Genomic DNA, 18,385 nt, shown 5'->3' on the forward strand with positions numbered 1-18,385 from the left:
AAACGTGTAAATGACAAGACGGCAACAGTGACCAATGGACCTGGTTTACCTTTTAGCCAAGCAGTGTTATTATTTCCCACAACCCCCATTTGGAAGGAGAGAGTGACAGGTTTATTACTTAATAATCTATAGACAAATATTCAAAGGTTCTATACCAATGGAAATCAAGCCAGCGGCGACAGAAGATTGTTAATAGATGTATAATCTTTGTTGGATCAATAAAATTAATTTCTTCGCAATCACTACACTCGTTTAATGACGTCTTCGAGCATCGACTCTACGATGGCTGTTATTTAATAACTAATACTATCTTTTAAATGGTCTGTGAAAACAGAATACAAGAAACACAGAAATAACTATTTAGTAGTTAATATTATACTACGTATGTCTCTTATATGGAACTCGTTTGATAAACACGTATTGTTTATGCCAAAAGGGCAAGTTCTGACAGGAAATTGTACAGCTTAGACAAGTAATTAAGATAAATGTAAGCTTTTAAGACACAATTTTGTATGTAATAAAAGAATCATTAAATAATAATATCTCCACTATAATATTTATTAAATTATTTTCTACTTAAAATTAAATATTTATAAAGCTTATTTCTGGTTGAAGTAAATACATGTACAATTATTATTAACACATATTTCGAATCATTATTCAGCCCTGGGGCGACCACTGCTGGACATGGGCCTCACCCATAGACTTTTTTTATTTCATTTCATTGGCCTGCATCATTGTCTGCCTTGTAGCGTCTCCCTTTCCAAAGTTTAAAGATCCATATATTCTGCACGCTACGTGGTCTGCACTTAAACTTGAAAATCCGTTACGCGGTGTATACTTTCGTTCGTCGACGATTCTCTTGATTCCTGTTTCAATCTCGTTAAGAAATCTTGATCATTGCACAAAATATATTTATGGCTCCTTAAATTATACATTACTCGCGTCCTCATGCGGATTAAACAAGATCATCACGATTACCAAATATGCATTCGTTCTGAAACAGAAGTAACAGGAGAGAAAAATATACAATGAAACCAAAAAACCCTGACATGTCTAAAATATATTTCAATAATTAAATAAAATGAATAGAAAAACAAGTTAAAATACGTCCATGCGAAAATTTTTAGATTGTAATCACGGAACAATAAATGATTAAAAGACACGACGCTACATAAAATAACCCATACCGGACAAGTGGCTTTTCAAAAAATCTATTTGGTAATAGATAAGTAATATTATATTTATTATTATCTTAAGAGTTATCTGTTACATGTTATAACTTTGGCAATAAATACATGTATAATTATGATAAGTTTTCTTTGGTGTTTGGGCAGCGGCGCGCGTAGTTAAAAATCGCGCCTTAAAATTATTTTATACAAAAGTATAAAGTGAAATAACGTTCTACGATATTTAAAACTATAAAATGAAAGGGTCGGACGAAGAAGGTCAATCGAATAAGGGTTTTGATGCGGCGCCTGAAAAATTTACGAATACAAAGAATGATTCGAAAAAAGTAAGTAATAATAAGTATTTAATAAAGTGTAAAATATATTGTAATATTTATGAGATATAATGATTATCATTACATCTTTTTAAAGTAAAAGTAAATTTATTACAGTTACCAAATCCATAAATAAAATTAATGTTTGTACAGGTGCAAAATACTGAAGTTAACGAACGACCGAAATGGGACAACCAAATGGAATTTCTTATGTCATGTATAGCCACTTCGGTGGGACTGGGCAATGTATGGCGTTTTCCTTTCGTGGCGTACCAGAATGGCGGCGGTGCTTTCCTTATTCCTTACATCATTATTTTACTGATTATCGGAAAATCCATGTATTATTTAGAAACAGTTCTTGGTCAGTTCAGTAGTAGCAACTGCGTTAAAATATGGGCTCTATCACCTGCCATGAAAGGTAATATTATTTTAACTATGTCTCATATAATTAAGTAAAATTTTTATTCTTCTGCACATGCATATACTAAAATTCGAATGGTCATCCTTTTTACAAGCAAATTTTAATTGTAATTAACACACCAATATCCTTTTTGTCCGCTTTTTCATTAAAGTCAAAATTGTTCTTGCAAGACCAGCGAAATGAAACAAAGTTTCATTTTATAGAATTTTTTGTTGTACAGTGTAATATTGAGCATCATCTTTACGAAAGAGCGCTAAATAATAACGCATCATAATTGGCACTTTTAGCTGGAATATTTGCTAATGCTAAATTTAGTTGTTTTTTATTAAACATTGTAGAACTTTGTTTACGTAACAATAAAGTTTATAAAATGATAGTAAATACACGCCTTATATATGTAAATTTTTTTATCTATCATTTGTAAACAAAGTTACAAATCCAATAATGTGCCTCATCAATTTAAGTATTAAAATGAACGCTCTTCAATTAAAAATGGGAGCAAATTTTCTGTAAACCTTGTCCGTTTCGATTGATATCTGACTTTATTATGAATACCACATGGTTATTACCCGGTGCAACAATTTAATTTTTCAGGAACGGGTTACGCTCAAGCATTAAGTGCCGTCTACGTGCTCTCATACTATGTATCCATCATTGCTTTGTGTTTCTACTATCTGGCAATGAGTTTTCAGTCACCATTACCTTGGGCGCTCTGCCAATCTGAATGGACTAATTGTGTTCCTTCCGGAGTAGCTGTTAATATGAGCTCTATACAAGGTGATCCCGTTAGCAGTGCAGAGTTGTATTTCACGTAAGCAAATTATTTTTGCTATTTTTTATAAATTATTTTATGATAACTTGGATATCCATGTTCAATAGTTCAATATATGTATATATATATATATATATATATATATATATATGTTCCTAAAACATGACAGTTAAATATAAATAAATTAAAACAAAATATTGAATTAATAACGTTTTTATTTCTTAAATTTATTAAAGTTATTGACGATTTTTTTGCTACTTGACGCAAAGCAATATTTTTTTGTTAATCTATTAAGTTCGAAAATATTTATAAATTTATTATAAATATTTTTTTACATAATTTACATACATCTCTTTACATACATTATCTTTTCACAATCAGAGTAAAAATTTTCGAGCGAACATTAATCTTTTTTATTTTACTTAAACATTCACATATGTACAACAAAACTGTAGTAAACTAAGCTGCGACTGTATAAACATATAAATCGTTTTCCTTTCTTTAAGAATAAAATATTTATATACGAACAGCGCGGAACCCGGAAAAGAAAATAATGATCATGGCTTTCATTTAACGAAAATAATAATATATACATTTTTTTATATATAGACGAACAGTTCTCCGACAGTCGGACGGGATACACGACGGTATTGGTAAGTATTATGTCATATTGATCATTAATTACCTATGCCCTGGTCACTGCTTTTAATTGAGCTAATACATCATTAAATTGATCATATATAAATAAACATAATAATATATATGACAAATGTATGAGAAATAAAACTGCGTTCACCAATCCACATACCAAGTCTAGTTAAAATTGACACATATCCCAGTTATGATAAACAATCTATCGGAGATCTACGTCTGGCAGTGAAGGTACTGCGGCTAAAATGATGATGTTGAGATGGTCTTTAACCAAAATAGATCAGCAACGGTAGCAACGGAATAGTGATACTCAAAGTCAGTAGCTTTATTCCCATCGACTTTTTAAGCCTATGTAAATACATCTTTTTCTAAATTTCTTATTATTCCAACTGAGAAAAAAACAAAACGTTTTGTAAAAGAAAATACTTTATTTCCTTCCTCAGGTGCACCACTGTGGGACTTATCACTCTGCCTACTGGCATCGTGGATAATTATTTTTTTCATCGTTGCAAGAGGGGTTAAGAGTTCGGGAAAAGCTGCCTATTTTCTCGCCCTTTTTCCTTACGTTATTATAATCATTTTGCTTATTCGGTAAGATCACTGTTTTTAACACTTTTGCAATCCAAGTAAATTTGGTTAAAGAAAAAATAAATGATTATTGACTATTTTAGCGCTGTGACTCTGCCGGGAGCTGCGAATGGGATTTTATTCTTCGTAACCCCAGACTGGCAAAAGATTTTAGAAATCAAGGTACGTCTACTTTTATAAATTTTTAACAAAACTTATTATTAAATGATATTTATCTTTTAAATAAATATTTATCGTTTTAATTCTTTTTAGGTATGGTACGCAGCTGTAACACAAGTGTTCTTTTCGTTATCTGTTTGTTCAGGAGCCTTGATTATGTTTTCGTCATACAATGATTTCAAACAGAATGTTTACAGGTAAATTATCACAATCGTATTTTATAATTTAATCGATTCAACAAAATTCGACAAATATACTGGTTTAATTTGTCGCGTTTTTTTGTCTTTATATGTCAATACAAACAGCTTCGAGTTATTTGTAGGTGAATGAGTTTATTGCCCTATAATTGTTTGATAAACGATGATAAAGGAATTAATTTTTTTATTAATTAATAAGCTGCTTACAATCGTTTAAAACAATTTAAATGTTTCAACTTTAAATCATTTCATAAATTTCTGATTACAGAGATTCTATGATAGTTACAACGTTGGATACGTTTACGAGTCTAATATCCGGAATCACAATTTTCGGTGTTTTGGGAAATTTGGCTTATGAGCTGAACTACGATGATGTCAGCCAGGTCATCGGTGCCGGCGGTACCAGCCTTGCGTTTATTTCGTACCCAGACGCTATTGCCAAATCACCCGCTGTCCCCCAGGTATACATAAACAAACTAAAAAGGCTTTTTACACTCTTATCCGTTGTCAAGTATGAAGTTTCCCGTTTAAATATAATTTTTTATTTTGTTTGTCTACGGATAAAATAACGACAACGTGGTCTCTCACTTCGGTCCTTATTGGCAAGGTCTTTCTACGAGCCACGTAGAGAATCACGATAAGGATTTCTCTACAGAATCTATGATGATATAAATGAACGAAAGTAACCTATAAAGCCCAGCCAAATGGCAACTTGAAGTGGCGGTGAGACCACGGGCTGGGAAGCATAGGATCTCTACCCGCAAGGTGGATAAATGAAACCTAGATAAGGAAAAAAAACGTCGGAAAAATTTATCATACCTGTCTTATTGGAAATATACAGAGAGGCTCACGTCCAGTAGTGGACATTATACAACTAAAATAATGATGTTGATCATGATAAAGCTTAAAATTTCGTATTTGTGATATTGATGGATATGACTTTATTATTATAATCAACTTATTGGTAAAATAATTTATTTGCTTATTGGTATACATTTTTTTAGTTATTCGCTGTGCTTTTCTTCTTAATGATGGCGGTATTGGGCGTTGGATCTGGCGTAGCCTTGCTTTCAACCGTAAACACGATTCTTCTCGACTCTTTTCCGCGAGTTCCCACTATATACATGTCTGCTGCAAGTTGCATCGTAGGATTCCTGGTCGGACTTATCTACGTTACTCCGGTAAGTGAATAAATACTCTAGCTTTCTAGTGCTTACCATGAAGACAATACTTTTTATTGAGCGAGACTCAGAGAATTAGCGTTACGAATTCTGAACCTTAACAATCTCTAATCAGCGTATCCTTCATGCAAATCCATATATCAGATTGGCTCACGTTTTTAATAACGTTCAAAGTATGCAAATATATTATATCATTATACTACATTTAATCGTATTGCACATTATAAAAAGATAAGATGATTACAATTCTAATACATAGTTTTATATATGTAATATTATTTTATAGGTGCAAGTTGTTTAAACTGGTAAATAGTATACCTTACCAATAATGAAACGGTAGAACTAAGGGTTCTGAAATGCAAATTCCAGCACTGCCACATAGCGTTCGCTACCTCGACACAAACGTTATACAAGTGTTTCAAAAGCCGATTAATGATTCTGACATGATTATTAATTACAAACATTGTTTAGTTCATATTCATTTATTGACTCTTTTTTACACTATTTTAATGGCGTACTGCATGTCTTGTAGACATTTTCTACCAGTCAACCTAAAGCAGTTTAGAGATAACAAGTAAGTAAGAAACAAAGATTAATACGAAAATAATTCAAAACATATAAAAAATAACATACAGGAGGATTGACAATAATTGTAAAAGCTTTAAAGATGTATAGTTAACCATGTCCAAAGATCAATGGTTCAAGAAATAATAAATTACGTAATGATAAGCGTTTTCTAAATTTGTATAACATAATTAATTATTGTTTACTAGCTGTCCCAACAGACCTTGTATTGGCAGAGATTATTGGGCTGCCATAGAAAAAATAACACAACGTTAAAAATTTCAGAGTGATCATTCATACACGGTGATCGTAATAAGTGTGAAAGTTTTAAAACTTTTTGATGATAAATAAGCTAAACACTTACACTTTTAAAACCTTTACAAATATTTCCAATTATCCTGTATACGTGAAAAATATTATACTTATCTTATTACTAATAAACACTTACTTATATAGGTTGTTATAATAGATACATATAGCACACATACCTGTATAAACTTTAAAATGTAAAATAAGACTGGTTACAAGATATTTTTTTTGCCAATAGATCTGCCACGAACTTTCTTTTTAAATATAAAATGGTCATATTTCAGGGCGGCCAATACATATTGGAATTAGTTGACTACTACGGCGGAACATTCATGAGACTTTTCGCAGCTATCACTGAAACCATTGGAGTGTTTTGGATCTATGGTAAAAGAATTATAAACAAAAATAAAATTTCTCAAGCAATGAAATACAAGTATTGTAATTCGCATAATTTTGTTTTAGGTCTCGAAAATTTGTGTGTGGATATAGAATTTATGTTGGGACTAAAAACATCGATCTACTGGCGAGTTTGCTGGTCAATCGTCACTCCTTTTATAATGATTGCTGTGTTCTTCTACGCGCTTGTCACAACGGAAGCGTTAATGTTTGGCGGGACGTATCAGTATCCTAATGAAGCTTACAGTAAGTTGAGTAATCACTTCAACTATCGCTACAAGTATCAAGCATAACAATCTTCCTATCGACCTCGAACCATTTGGATGTGATAGGGAATCCCCATGATTATTTTAATAGATTGCTGTTTCGGATAAGATTAATTATTAAATTTAACATTATTAAATTTCCCAATCATACCCGTATTCTCAAATAAGAATTATATAACTGTGTACTCGGGAAAATTATAACGTCAACTTTTGATTGATGTTGGGCAGTATACAATGTAATACAAAGGATTACCATATTATTAGAAGTAGATATACGCTTCATAAGCTCATAATAAATTAACATTTCCAGCATGATATTGAACTGGTTATAATGAAATAATCATTTTTTGTGATAAAATACCGCCATTATCAAATAAAGATTATTAATTAATCCATGATAAATATTTGAAAGAAATTATATCTTTCAAATAGTATTCAATTGCTTAACGGTAATTACAAGCAAAAAAACTAGATAAGCTGTATCGAATGGACTCGAGTAGAAAAATGCGATTCCTTTGAGAATATCATTACAAAAAATCGGCGTTCCAGTATTGACCAAAACAAATCTTAGATGCAGCTGGCGTTAGTGACTGCTTCTTATTCCTTAGTTTAACTTAATTAGTAACTAAGTATTGACGTAATTGATAAATGATAATAAAATATTTAATTCTGGTACATATACCATTTCACTGTATGAACACAATTAGGCTATGATAATAAATAGCCACATTAATAAATTTTATTAATGAATCAATTATTAATATTGAAAAATATTAGGACCTTGAATAAGTTCTCGCTGTTTTTTTTTTAAAAAAAAAAATTTAAAATACAGTGCTTACAATGACATTACCCAAAGTATTGTCCATCATTAGAGACCACTTTCTCCCTTCTCTCTGGTAGCAATTGAATCCCCCGTCGGAAAAATGACTCATCTTTCGAGGCAATCCATGAATCAAGCCATTTTTCGGCTTCTTCAAAAAAATGGAAGCGCTGCTCGCTTAAACCGTGCGCCATCGACCGAAACAAGTGGTAATCGGAGGGGGCTATGTCCGGTGAATACGGCGGGTGGGGTAGAACTTCCCATTAAAGTGTTTCCAGGTAAGTTTTGACTGGTTTTGCCACATGTGGCCGAGCATTATCATGTAATAAAATCGCTTTGTATAGAACGCGACTCAAACGCATCAACTGAAGTCGATAGCGAGCTCCCGTGATAGTTTCATTAGGTTTAAGCAGCTCATATTAAATTACGCCACGCTGATCCCACCAAATGCAGAGAAGAAGCTTAGAACCATGGATATTTGGTTTAGGCGACGATGTTGATGCGTGACCCGGCATACCTCACGATTTTTTTCGCGTTAGATTGTCGTAGTGAATCCACTTTTCATCCCCAGTGACGATATGGTGCAGAAAACCTTTTCTCTTTTGTCGTTGAAGCAACAATTCACACATGAGAAAACGTCGCTCTACGTCTCTCGGCTTCAACTCATACGGCACCCAAAGCAAGGACGCTTTTGGATCATTCCTAACGCTTTTAAACGTTTTGAAACTGTTGACGCATCTACTTGTAACGTTTTCCCAAGCTCTACTAACGTCTGACATGGATCTTCTTCAAGCAATGCCAGCAATTCTTTGTCTTCAAATTTTGTCGGTGCTCCAGAACGCTCTATGTCTTCAAGGTCAAAATCATTACTTTTGAAGCGCCTAAACCAGTCTCTGCACGTTGTATTCGACAAAGCATTGTCACCATATGTCTCAACGAGAATTCTGTGTGCTTCTGCTGCAGATTTTTTCTGAATAAAGCAGTGCAATAAAATTCCCCGCAAAAACACTTTATTTGGCACAAAAGTACACATTTTCACAAAAGGCAAATAAATATGTAGTTGACACTGTGATAAACTCTATTCTACTATAATTTGAGGATACATATAGCACTACTTTGGTAATTTGTTACCGTACGAAATTCCAGGCACAAAGTGCCGCAACGCCGTCTTTCAAAGAACAGCGAGAACTTATTCAAGGTCCTAATAATAAAAAATATTTTTTTATTTAACATCTTAGTAATGTTAGATCATTATGAGAAAAATAAAGACAATTGTTGTATACCGTGCAACCAAGTGCCCGCTAGCGTTTACGGCGGACTGATGGAACGAAACGGCCGATACCTCCTCCCGTTTTTGCTCGCGCATATTTAAGGCACTATACAGCGGTCTTCCGGTACCGCTACAGCTGAGAGGTTAAGAAATGCGATATATATTCATTGTTCGACAGTTTCACTTTCACTACTAATGCCTCGCTTTATATGAATCACATAACATCACCGGCTTTAATGGATGGTGATGTGGGAGAAACATTAAAAATTATCCGAAATATAGAATATTAAAGAACAAAACAGCTTATCGTTGTAATAAAGAGTCGAGCATGTGATATTATCAAATTCTGAGTAAATCACAACACGTTAACGAGATGTACAATACCATAATATTAACATTTGTTGCCATTTGTTTATTTATAGTTGCTGGCATCTGTCTCCAGTACATAGGAATTGCATTGATTCCTATATTTATCATACAAACTTTATGGAAATATAGATCAAACGATATAATAAAGGTGAGTAAACTTTTATATCTTTTAAAAATATTTGGATGAATAGTTATTTTATGAATGATACAATAAACGAACAGTGGTAGCTCAGCGGCAGAAGACTGAGACTTGCGATCGCAGATTCGATTTCCGAAATACAATATTACGTAATTCACACTTTGTGAAATAATGACATAGGATTGTCACTACGCACGTATCCAGAGGATGGGCAGCAACGTCCTGCATACCATAATATCCACCAACCATGCGTGGCGATTATGGGATATCCCCACAAAGATATCTTGGTCGGGAGGCCTTAACATTGTAGTGGGCGGCTATGGTTTGTAACGACGACGACGAAAATATACAAACCCTTATGGTTCCAGAAAAACCGTGTCAATACATATGCGGAAATCTCATACATAAGTGTAATCATTAAACCTGGCTAGAATAATTTTATACTAACATTATAAATATATCTTTTAATACAAAAACTTATTATTGGTATATGAATATTAGTTGCATTATGCTTTAATTTTTTCAGACCGTGAAAACATCCTTTAACAAAAAACCCACGTATGGACCACGTATACCAGAATTAAGAGAAGAATGGAAACAGTTCCGTAGTGACGCAAAATGCGACAGGAATGTTAAGCGTAAAAATTGGTTTCATCACTTAGGCATGATTTTAGTTGGTGGCTACAGAAAATGATAGAAACTACGTTCAAATCCGAGTGCATAGAGCTGTAAAACAAAATCTGGTAACAGACATTACAAACCAGCACAACTAAATTAACTAAAACTCATGGTATTGTATGTTAATTTAGTAATCTATTGATTGTTTCAAGAAATTCTCATAATTAAGCTTATTGTAAATTAATAATATTATTTCATAACTATGTTGTAATAATTAAGGTAAAATAAAATAAAATTCTTCTTACTGAACTATCTATTCTTGTTAATAGTTAATTGAAATCATTTAGCTATCTCCAAGTTTCTGTACTCCTTTGCCTAGGTCGTTACAAATATCAGTTTATAATGAATATTTGTGTGCCTATCGCATTCGAACAGAAAAATAAACAATAATTTCAGAGTGATCTCCTTAATTATTGATTTAGTGTGATTTAAGATATTAATACTTAATTATAATGGTTTATGAGGCAGTGTATTTTTTGTTTCTCGTCAAACGCCTTTTTTGATTTCGATTCAAATCATAATTTAGGTAGCTATTTACAGGTGTTTTAATTTACTCTGTGGTTTGTATGGCATAAAAAGTATAAATAAAAATGCTACTTCTTAGTACTTCTAATAAGACAGACTGAGTATGTAGAGTAATAAGTTAGAATATGATCAGAAATAAAAATAATTAAATTAAATCCATAAATTTATTTATCCATATCCATAGCAAATGTAAAAAACGACTCGATCGATTTTTGGTTTTAATGCCACGCTTTTGTAATTTATGAAAAATATTATTTAAAACCATTTATTTACAATAATATTTTTTCAAGGTTATGTAATAAACAATATTTTAGTCCATTTATTCAATCGTTAAATAAACATTTACCAGAATAACCTTAAAGAAATTACAAATTAGAAATTATGATAGACAAAAACGCAGAACAAAACAATGAAATAGATTTTTTTCGTATAGCACACTAATTTCCTAATAATGAATTTCCAAGAAAAAGTGTAATAACGGTAAATCGTTAAAGTCTTATCAACTTAGTCTATTAAAAAGGCTTACTTATTACCTACGATAAACACGTTATTCTTAAAAATTTAAAAAAAAACTCGTACATTAGGTCATTTATTTTAGCTGATTTTCGAACCCTACTTTCGACAAAGCTATAGAAACTGAGAAGCGTAATAAGCGTAGAAGCGTAATAAGCATCAAATACCAAATGTATCAATAATTTAAATGAAGCAGAATTTATAAAATCAATAAAATTTAGTATAATTACAATCAAGATGACTAGCAACGTATTTAATTTTGCTGGTTATTTTGATTAAAAGAATCATAAACTTAACATTTAAAAAGACAAGATAAGAGCAAGTTTTTTTTTATTTATTTACGATATTAACATTGAAAAAATAAACAAAAAAAAAACAGTCTTCTTCTGTAATTTGCAAAGAAAATAGTACTCATGTGTATAGAAAATATTTAATTACTACACTTCTCGTAGTCATACTAGAAAGAAGCGTTGCTGGAGTTTCTTTCACCACTTTCCCAGCGCTAACGCTTTCCGAAATGATATTAGTGTTATAGCCAAGCAATAGCAACCGATCAAGTCGAGGTCCCTTGTGTCGGAATTTTAAGCGGATATTATCGATGGGTCCTAAACTAAGGTCATCCCGTGGGGACCGTCACCAGATGGAGTGGCAGCCGTGTTGCCACAGAATTCAGCGGGCTCTAAGTCCGGTGAAATAGTAATACAGCTTGGGCCAAGGCTCCTCCGAGTAGTCCCCGAGCTTCGCTATCATAAAAGCGGACTTATGCTAGGCGCCTTCTGCGCCATTTCGTCTCGAACCCGCAGTTTCTGCAAATGCTATAAGGGTAGCAGGGTCCGATCCAAATAAAAAAAAACTTCTCGTACAATGTATAACACTAAAATTGTTACCCATTGGGGCGGTGCAGAGACAGTGGCGTACCTAGAACTTTTGCCGCCCGGGGCGATCTCCAGTTTGCCGCCCGGGGCGATCTCCAGTTTGCCGCCCTTTCTATTATATGTCAATCAAATAGTGGTTTTTGATTTAAAAAAATATTGATATATCACTTCAAAGTAATCATATAAACTTTTCAAAAGAAATGATATTTATAAACTGACATCAAAAAATTTTAGTTAGGAAAAATTGCCGAACAAAGTCGTAAAGATCCTTTTACGAATTCAACGAATTTTAATGAATACAATACAATAAAATTATTATCTTGTTTTTGAATTAGAATCCAAAATTTACACTAAAATGCTTTTACATACACCGAGGAATAATATTCGAAATCATAAAGTTAATCATAATTTATATAAATCAAATATTAAACTTATAATAATCATTTATTATTCAAGAAAGAAAATAAATTTGAAATGAAAAAGTTGCTTTTTACAACTATAAGTAAATATAAAAAATGCCGCCCCAAGGTAAGTGCCGCCCGGTGCGGACCCACAACAAATTTAAATTTTTTCGATGATAGTATATTACAGGCACCGGTTATCATGAGACCCGTTGGCAAACGAAATTAGCGGTCATAATCCAACGGATTGGCAAGTTGGAGTGGTAGAGGGCAGACCGAATACAAAAAAAAATGGCTATTGGTGACTAAGTTTTTGACAGTGAAGGGCAAAAACCAGCAAGCGAATCATATGATATCCGTCCACAAGGTAGTCAAAAAAATCTTGTTAAGCTCGTCAAGACGATGAATGCAAGTCGCTTTTTACCGGTGTTATGGAAATCTATGGGGTTACCTGTTTTCAAGACGATAACTTGTCTTAATATAATTCTAGCAGGTTTATAGTCTTGTACTTTTGATATATAAACTATTCCGTATGGAATAGTCACACGATATACATCACACAATAAAATTAATTTAGTATATAGGGCCTTTCTTTTCACCTTAGAAATCAATATTCCTAAAATTGTTTTCACTGATAACAAAGGTCAACAATACAAAGGACTGACTGCAGTTGTCATCTCAAAGCACTCTATTTCTATTTACAATCACCCCATCTGTATAAAATCCGTCAGGTGAATAAATTCTGGCAGTACAAAGTCTGCGCGCAATATAGCAAACAATAATAAATTTTAATATAGTGATTCGATTTTTGATAACGCTTCTTTTTAATATCTTATCATTACGTCATTTATTATTTTTTCAAAATTGATGATTTTTGAGTAGGGTGTACCAAAATTAATTTACAGCAAACGAGCTTTACATTCACCTCGTTAAAGGTTTTACACCTACAGCCAGTCACTGTAGTAAATTACCCCGAAGCCATTATCTAAATAACTGAATACAAGGTTGCAACTGTAAAATGAATCTATCATAATTTTTAAACCCAAATGAAGGTAATACAGGCAAAGTTAATAAAGGTTTTATCATTGAAACATTGATTACATTCAAAGTAAAATTTATTATTTATAAATTTTATAACATTACACATTCAGAATACCTTAAACTCACTTGCTACTTACTGCAGAAATGCACGTTTTATACTAAAATTACGAATTAATATAGGTAAGAGTTAGACAACTACCTAAGCTAAATAGAAAGAAACAGGTTTTAAATGTTATTACTTATGTTTAGACTTCTTCTTTTTTTTACTCGATTTCTTTTTATGTTTACGCCTTTTCTTTTTCTTTTTATGGTCATCGGAACTAGAATCTGAATCGCTATCGCTATCGCTTGCAGCGCGCTTCTTCTTCTTCTTGTTACGTTTTTTCTTTTTCTTACGTCTGCGTGCGTCTGAAGAAGATGACGAAGATGTAGCATCCGAATCACTTGAGGATTCGCTGTCAGTGTCTGGTTTCTTTTTGACGTTAGTCAAATCTAGTTTAATTGTGTCATCAAATTTCACTTTTTTGGAATCACTTGGACCAGCAGGTGAAAGGGAACGCTCGCGCTTCTTATTAGACTCGTCTTTAGCTTCACTTTCAGATTCAACGGTCTCATCGTAATCTGGCTCAAAGTGAGCTTCATCCAAAATAGATTTTTTTCTTTCGCGTTCAGAGTTTATTCCCTTTATATCTGTACTAGAGTTGTCTTGCCCACGGCTACGCGAGTCAAGTTTTTCGTTGTTATTTATTTTTTTATCATATTTTAGATTTCTATCAGTCTCCCGTTTCTTAAAGCCACCAACACAATAAATTTCTTCATTCTTGACGTCTCCGGCCGCATTAGATTTAGTCGATTCCATTCTGTTATGAGAGTCAGATTTTTGACTCTTTTCTTTTTCTACCGTCACCCTGCGATAAGTGTGTTCTTTTTTTGGAGTTTTGGATCTTGATTTCACTCGCTCAACTGTACTATGTACCACACGCATTTCTCGCGTTCTACGTACATCTTCGACTTTTCCACCTAATCTTTCTTTAACAGACAAGCGTGGTGGTGGAGTCTTTGAATATCTTTTTTTCTTATCGTTCAGTTCAATAGACCTTTGTTCAGAGTCTGTCACGGGGACAGTAATCTGAATATTATTCATAGAATTTTTAGGTTGAGTTTCATCTCCGTATAACTTAAGGCGATCGCTACTGATCTTTTTTATTTCAATAGGACGCAATGAATTTATTGCTTTCGCAAATATAGCGTTTTCAGCTCGTTTAATAACTTCTGAAGTAACTTTACCGCTATCTCCTTCTTCTTCGGGGGAAGTTATTTCACCCGGCTCCTTAGCTTTTTCAACATTATCGTCGTCTACTTCCCATTTTGATAACTCGGGTAAAGGTGCAAGCACTTCTTTATTTGGAACTGTAGCAGCTTCAATATCTGCTTCTAAATCTTCGGTTACCACTTGCAGTTCTATTCCATCAAATGGTTCTTCTTTATTACTAGGATCTGGCGCCTTCACTTCATTTTCTTCATTACCCTCAGTCTTTACATAATTTTGTATGATTTCTTTGTCAACAGCTCCAGCTGCTTCATCCCCATAAAGATCATTATTGGCGTTATCAAGTCCAGAATCAAGCTTAACTTGAGGTACATCTTTTGATACAACTTGGTCACTTTCTAATACAATATCTTTTTTTAAAATATTTTCTTTTGGTTCGTCCTTTTCTAATATTTTCGAATCCGATTTACTTTCGCTCTTATCAATATCCTCGCCTTCTTTCTTAACAGAATCTTTTTCTTTCTTTTCTTTTTTATCGCGTTTTCTTTTCTTTTCACTTTCTTTTTCCTTTTCTCTTTTCCTTTTCTTTTTATCCTTAATTTTCTTCTCTTTATCTTTATCTTTGTGATCCCTTCTTTCAGCAGAAGGTCTATCACGAGAACGTTCGTCTTTTTTCTCACGTCGATTATCACGGTCATGATCTCTAGAACGACCCCTCGATTCACTTCGCTTCTTTTCACGTGTGTCTCGCGAGCGTTTAGGAGAAGAGCGAATTTTCTTATCAGGTGTACCTTTATCATTACCTTTATCTCTTTCTTTGTCATAATCTCGGCTCCTCTCATAATCACGAGCACGCTCGTCACGACCTTCTCTTTTCTCATAACCCTGTCGTTTTTCAATATCTCGCGATCTTTCTCCTCTGTCACTCGGGATGTCTCTAGTTTCATTAAATCTTTCTCGTTCCCGTCCGTCTTTTTCTCTATGCCTATCCGGTTCAACGTTTGGATTTCTTCTAGACCCTCCTCTGCGAGTGTTAGATCGAAAACCAGGTCGCATTGGTTCTCTGCCTACATTGTTTTCATCCCTAAATCCATCTCGATAGTTAGTATCATGGAAGTTTGATGGTATAGGCTCCCTTGGATCAGCGCTTGGGGGTCTATAAGGCACGCTTGTTTCACGGAAATTGTGAGGCACAGGGTCTCTGAAATTACTATCTCTGTACGGGATATTACGATACGTATTATCGCGGAATGGAGGAGGTGGTCCTCCACGAAAGTTACCTTCGCGATAAGGTGGTCCCTGTACACCAGAATCCCTAAAAGTCTGCCCGTCTCTGTAAGGTACAGGACCTTGATCACGATAAGGATGTCCAGGTCTGTAATTATCGCGGTAGCGAAGAGTATGATCAGGAACATGAACTGGAATCTCATTTTGAGCGGAAGGTATTGGCATATCTCGATAACTGGTTGGACCGTCAACATAAAGAGGCGGTCTATAGGGATCTCTATAACCAGGGGGTATTCTTTCACGTTCCATTGGTCCAGGCGGGCCAAATGCGGGTTTCTCAAATGGAGATGGTTCAAATCCCGGAACAGGTGGTTCCACACCAGGTGGGATATCTTCGAATGGTGGGCCATCAAAACGACCACGGTACCCTGGCGGAGGTTCTGCTTGCACTGGTATACTTCCTAAAGGCGGTATTGGTTTCACACCTAATGAAGTGAACGACGGAGGTGGTGCATTATTCCTCGGTCCATATCTGCAAATATAAAGACATCATTTTATAATACGGTAGTTAGGTGTAAACTGTATTATTAACTTAACATTGCCTTGCGAATCGAACCGTTATAAATCACTTAAAAATCCTTCAAGTTTATTTTCTCTAACTAATGATTTAATAAATACACGATCTTATGCGAGTAGATAAAAGCACAAATCTTTAATGAAAATATTATTTCCCATTGTATAATTAATCAGTGCTTATTATATCAAGATGTAATTCGAATGTGGAAGAACACATCTCCAAATTTACAATACTAAAATTCTTTCCAGGCTGAAGCACGCAGCCATTCTATTAAGAGAAGATATGTGCGTTAATGTACAGATTCATTATCATACGTTCATTATTAATTTTTCCAATTCGCATTTCTTCTTTTTAAGTTTTAAAACATTTAGTTACTCCATTCAACGATAAGTTTAATCTATGAATCACTTGATAAAAAGTTGAATTTTGAAAACAACAAAATCCGTACGTACAATTTTTGAGTTCTACATAAACTTGATTTTCTTTACAAAATAACACAAATTTGAATATAAGAAATGCTATCAAAACTAAACGTATTATGGTATAAATGCAAAATATTTACGAAAAAAATAAATCGAACGTAAATTAAAGTAAAAAATATCTTGTACGGAACAAAACTGAATAATTGTTACCGGGAAATTACCCGCAGAAATTTTTCGTGAAACAATCATGTCTTCACTACCTAACTTTACCTGTAAAAGATAATGCTAAATATTCCAAATACTGCCACTGCAACAAAAAAAAAACCAGCACAATGATGTGAAAGTTATATTTTAGCATAACCGTATTCCTAAATTATGCTTGATTGGTTATAGGTGTAAAAGTTGTATATACCCCATATAAATGAGTTTTGAGACAATTACTTTATCTATCGGAATGCGCCAGGCTAATAACTTCTGGCAGTACAAAATCTGCGGGAACCAAAAATTAATAATAATTAATTTAAAACGTTGTATTCCGAATTTTTAAGACGACTTAGCGCTAGTATAATATTATAACATTGTTTATATTTGCAAAAACTATTGATTTTTGAAGACGATGTACACAAAATGTTAATATTTTGGGAAACACCTATAACCAACCTGTATAGAAAATAATACTTATATTTATATTTATAGGTAAGGAAAAATTCACTAGGAATAGTTTTGAAATTAAATTCTATAGAGGATAACTGCTAACGCTATCGAAATACTCAATCTGGTAATAAGGCCTGTGATGTCAAGTGGCTAGAGTCAAGGTTCCCCGTGAGAGACGACATCGAGTTAATTTACGTAAACAAGGATTAGGCTGAGCGCCTTCCACGCTCCGCTCCCTCAAACGGAATCTGTAAATGCAAATTATGCAACTCGTGTAAATTCAGACCGAAAATAAAATGTAAAAAAAAAATATTTTCTTACTCTAATATAACGCAACGACAAAATTAAATACAAAACGTTACCAATCATCCTCTCACATTTCGACGTTACATAGCTAAATATACATGTTCATTTCAAACAGACATCGATATAAATCATAACCACAATAAAGTGTAATAGACTTCAGGTACAAAACAAGCTCTCAATTTTTTTACAGACAAATCACAGTTATTGCTTATAATAACTTCACAATAATTATTAATAATAAAATGAAAAGCCAAAGTATCAAAAATATTTTATTATGTATATATACATCT

At 33.4% G+C, this 18,385-nt stretch overlaps 2 protein-coding genes across 5 annotated transcripts in view; one reads left to right on the plus strand and one right to left on the minus strand.

Moving 5' to 3' along the window:
• Nucleotides 1-1,400: 1,400 nt before the first annotated feature.
• LOC137932479 (sodium-dependent nutrient amino acid transporter 1-like) lies at nucleotides 1,401-10,919 on the plus strand. Its single transcript, XM_068776106.1, has 13 exons — nucleotides 1,401-1,516; nucleotides 1,658-1,922; nucleotides 2,520-2,736; nucleotides 3,307-3,350; nucleotides 3,792-3,939; nucleotides 4,020-4,098; nucleotides 4,189-4,292; nucleotides 4,561-4,753; nucleotides 5,297-5,473; nucleotides 6,631-6,730; nucleotides 6,809-6,988; nucleotides 9,521-9,615; nucleotides 10,133-10,919. The coding sequence occupies exons 1-13, from the start codon at nucleotides 1,427-1,429 to the stop codon at nucleotides 10,298-10,300; spliced, it is 1,860 nt and encodes a 619-aa protein (XP_068632207.1). The 5' UTR covers nucleotides 1,401-1,426; the 3' UTR covers nucleotides 10,301-10,919.
• A 2,811-nt stretch (nucleotides 10,920-13,730) lies between these two features.
• The window catches only part of LOC137932450 (E3 ubiquitin-protein ligase RBBP6-like), a 31,013-nt gene continuing 26,358 nt past the window's right edge, over nucleotides 13,731-18,385 (minus strand). For all 4 annotated transcript variants that reach the window (XM_068776065.1, XM_068776067.1, XM_068776066.1 and 1 more), the window contains one exon: nucleotides 13,731-16,668. In XM_068776065.1, the coding sequence (XP_068632166.1) occupies nucleotides 13,875-16,668 (2,794 nt within the window). In that variant the 3' untranslated portion in view covers nucleotides 13,731-13,874. The remainder of the gene's footprint in view (nucleotides 16,669-18,385) is intronic.

This window comes from Battus philenor, unplaced genomic scaffold (genome assembly GCF_028537555.1).
Source record: "Battus philenor isolate CCGP_79_NKW_IND1 unplaced genomic scaffold, ilBatPhil1.0.hap1 SCAF_9, whole genome shotgun sequence".
In the NCBI taxonomy this organism is placed as follows: Eukaryota; Metazoa; Arthropoda; class Insecta; order Lepidoptera; family Papilionidae; genus Battus; species Battus philenor.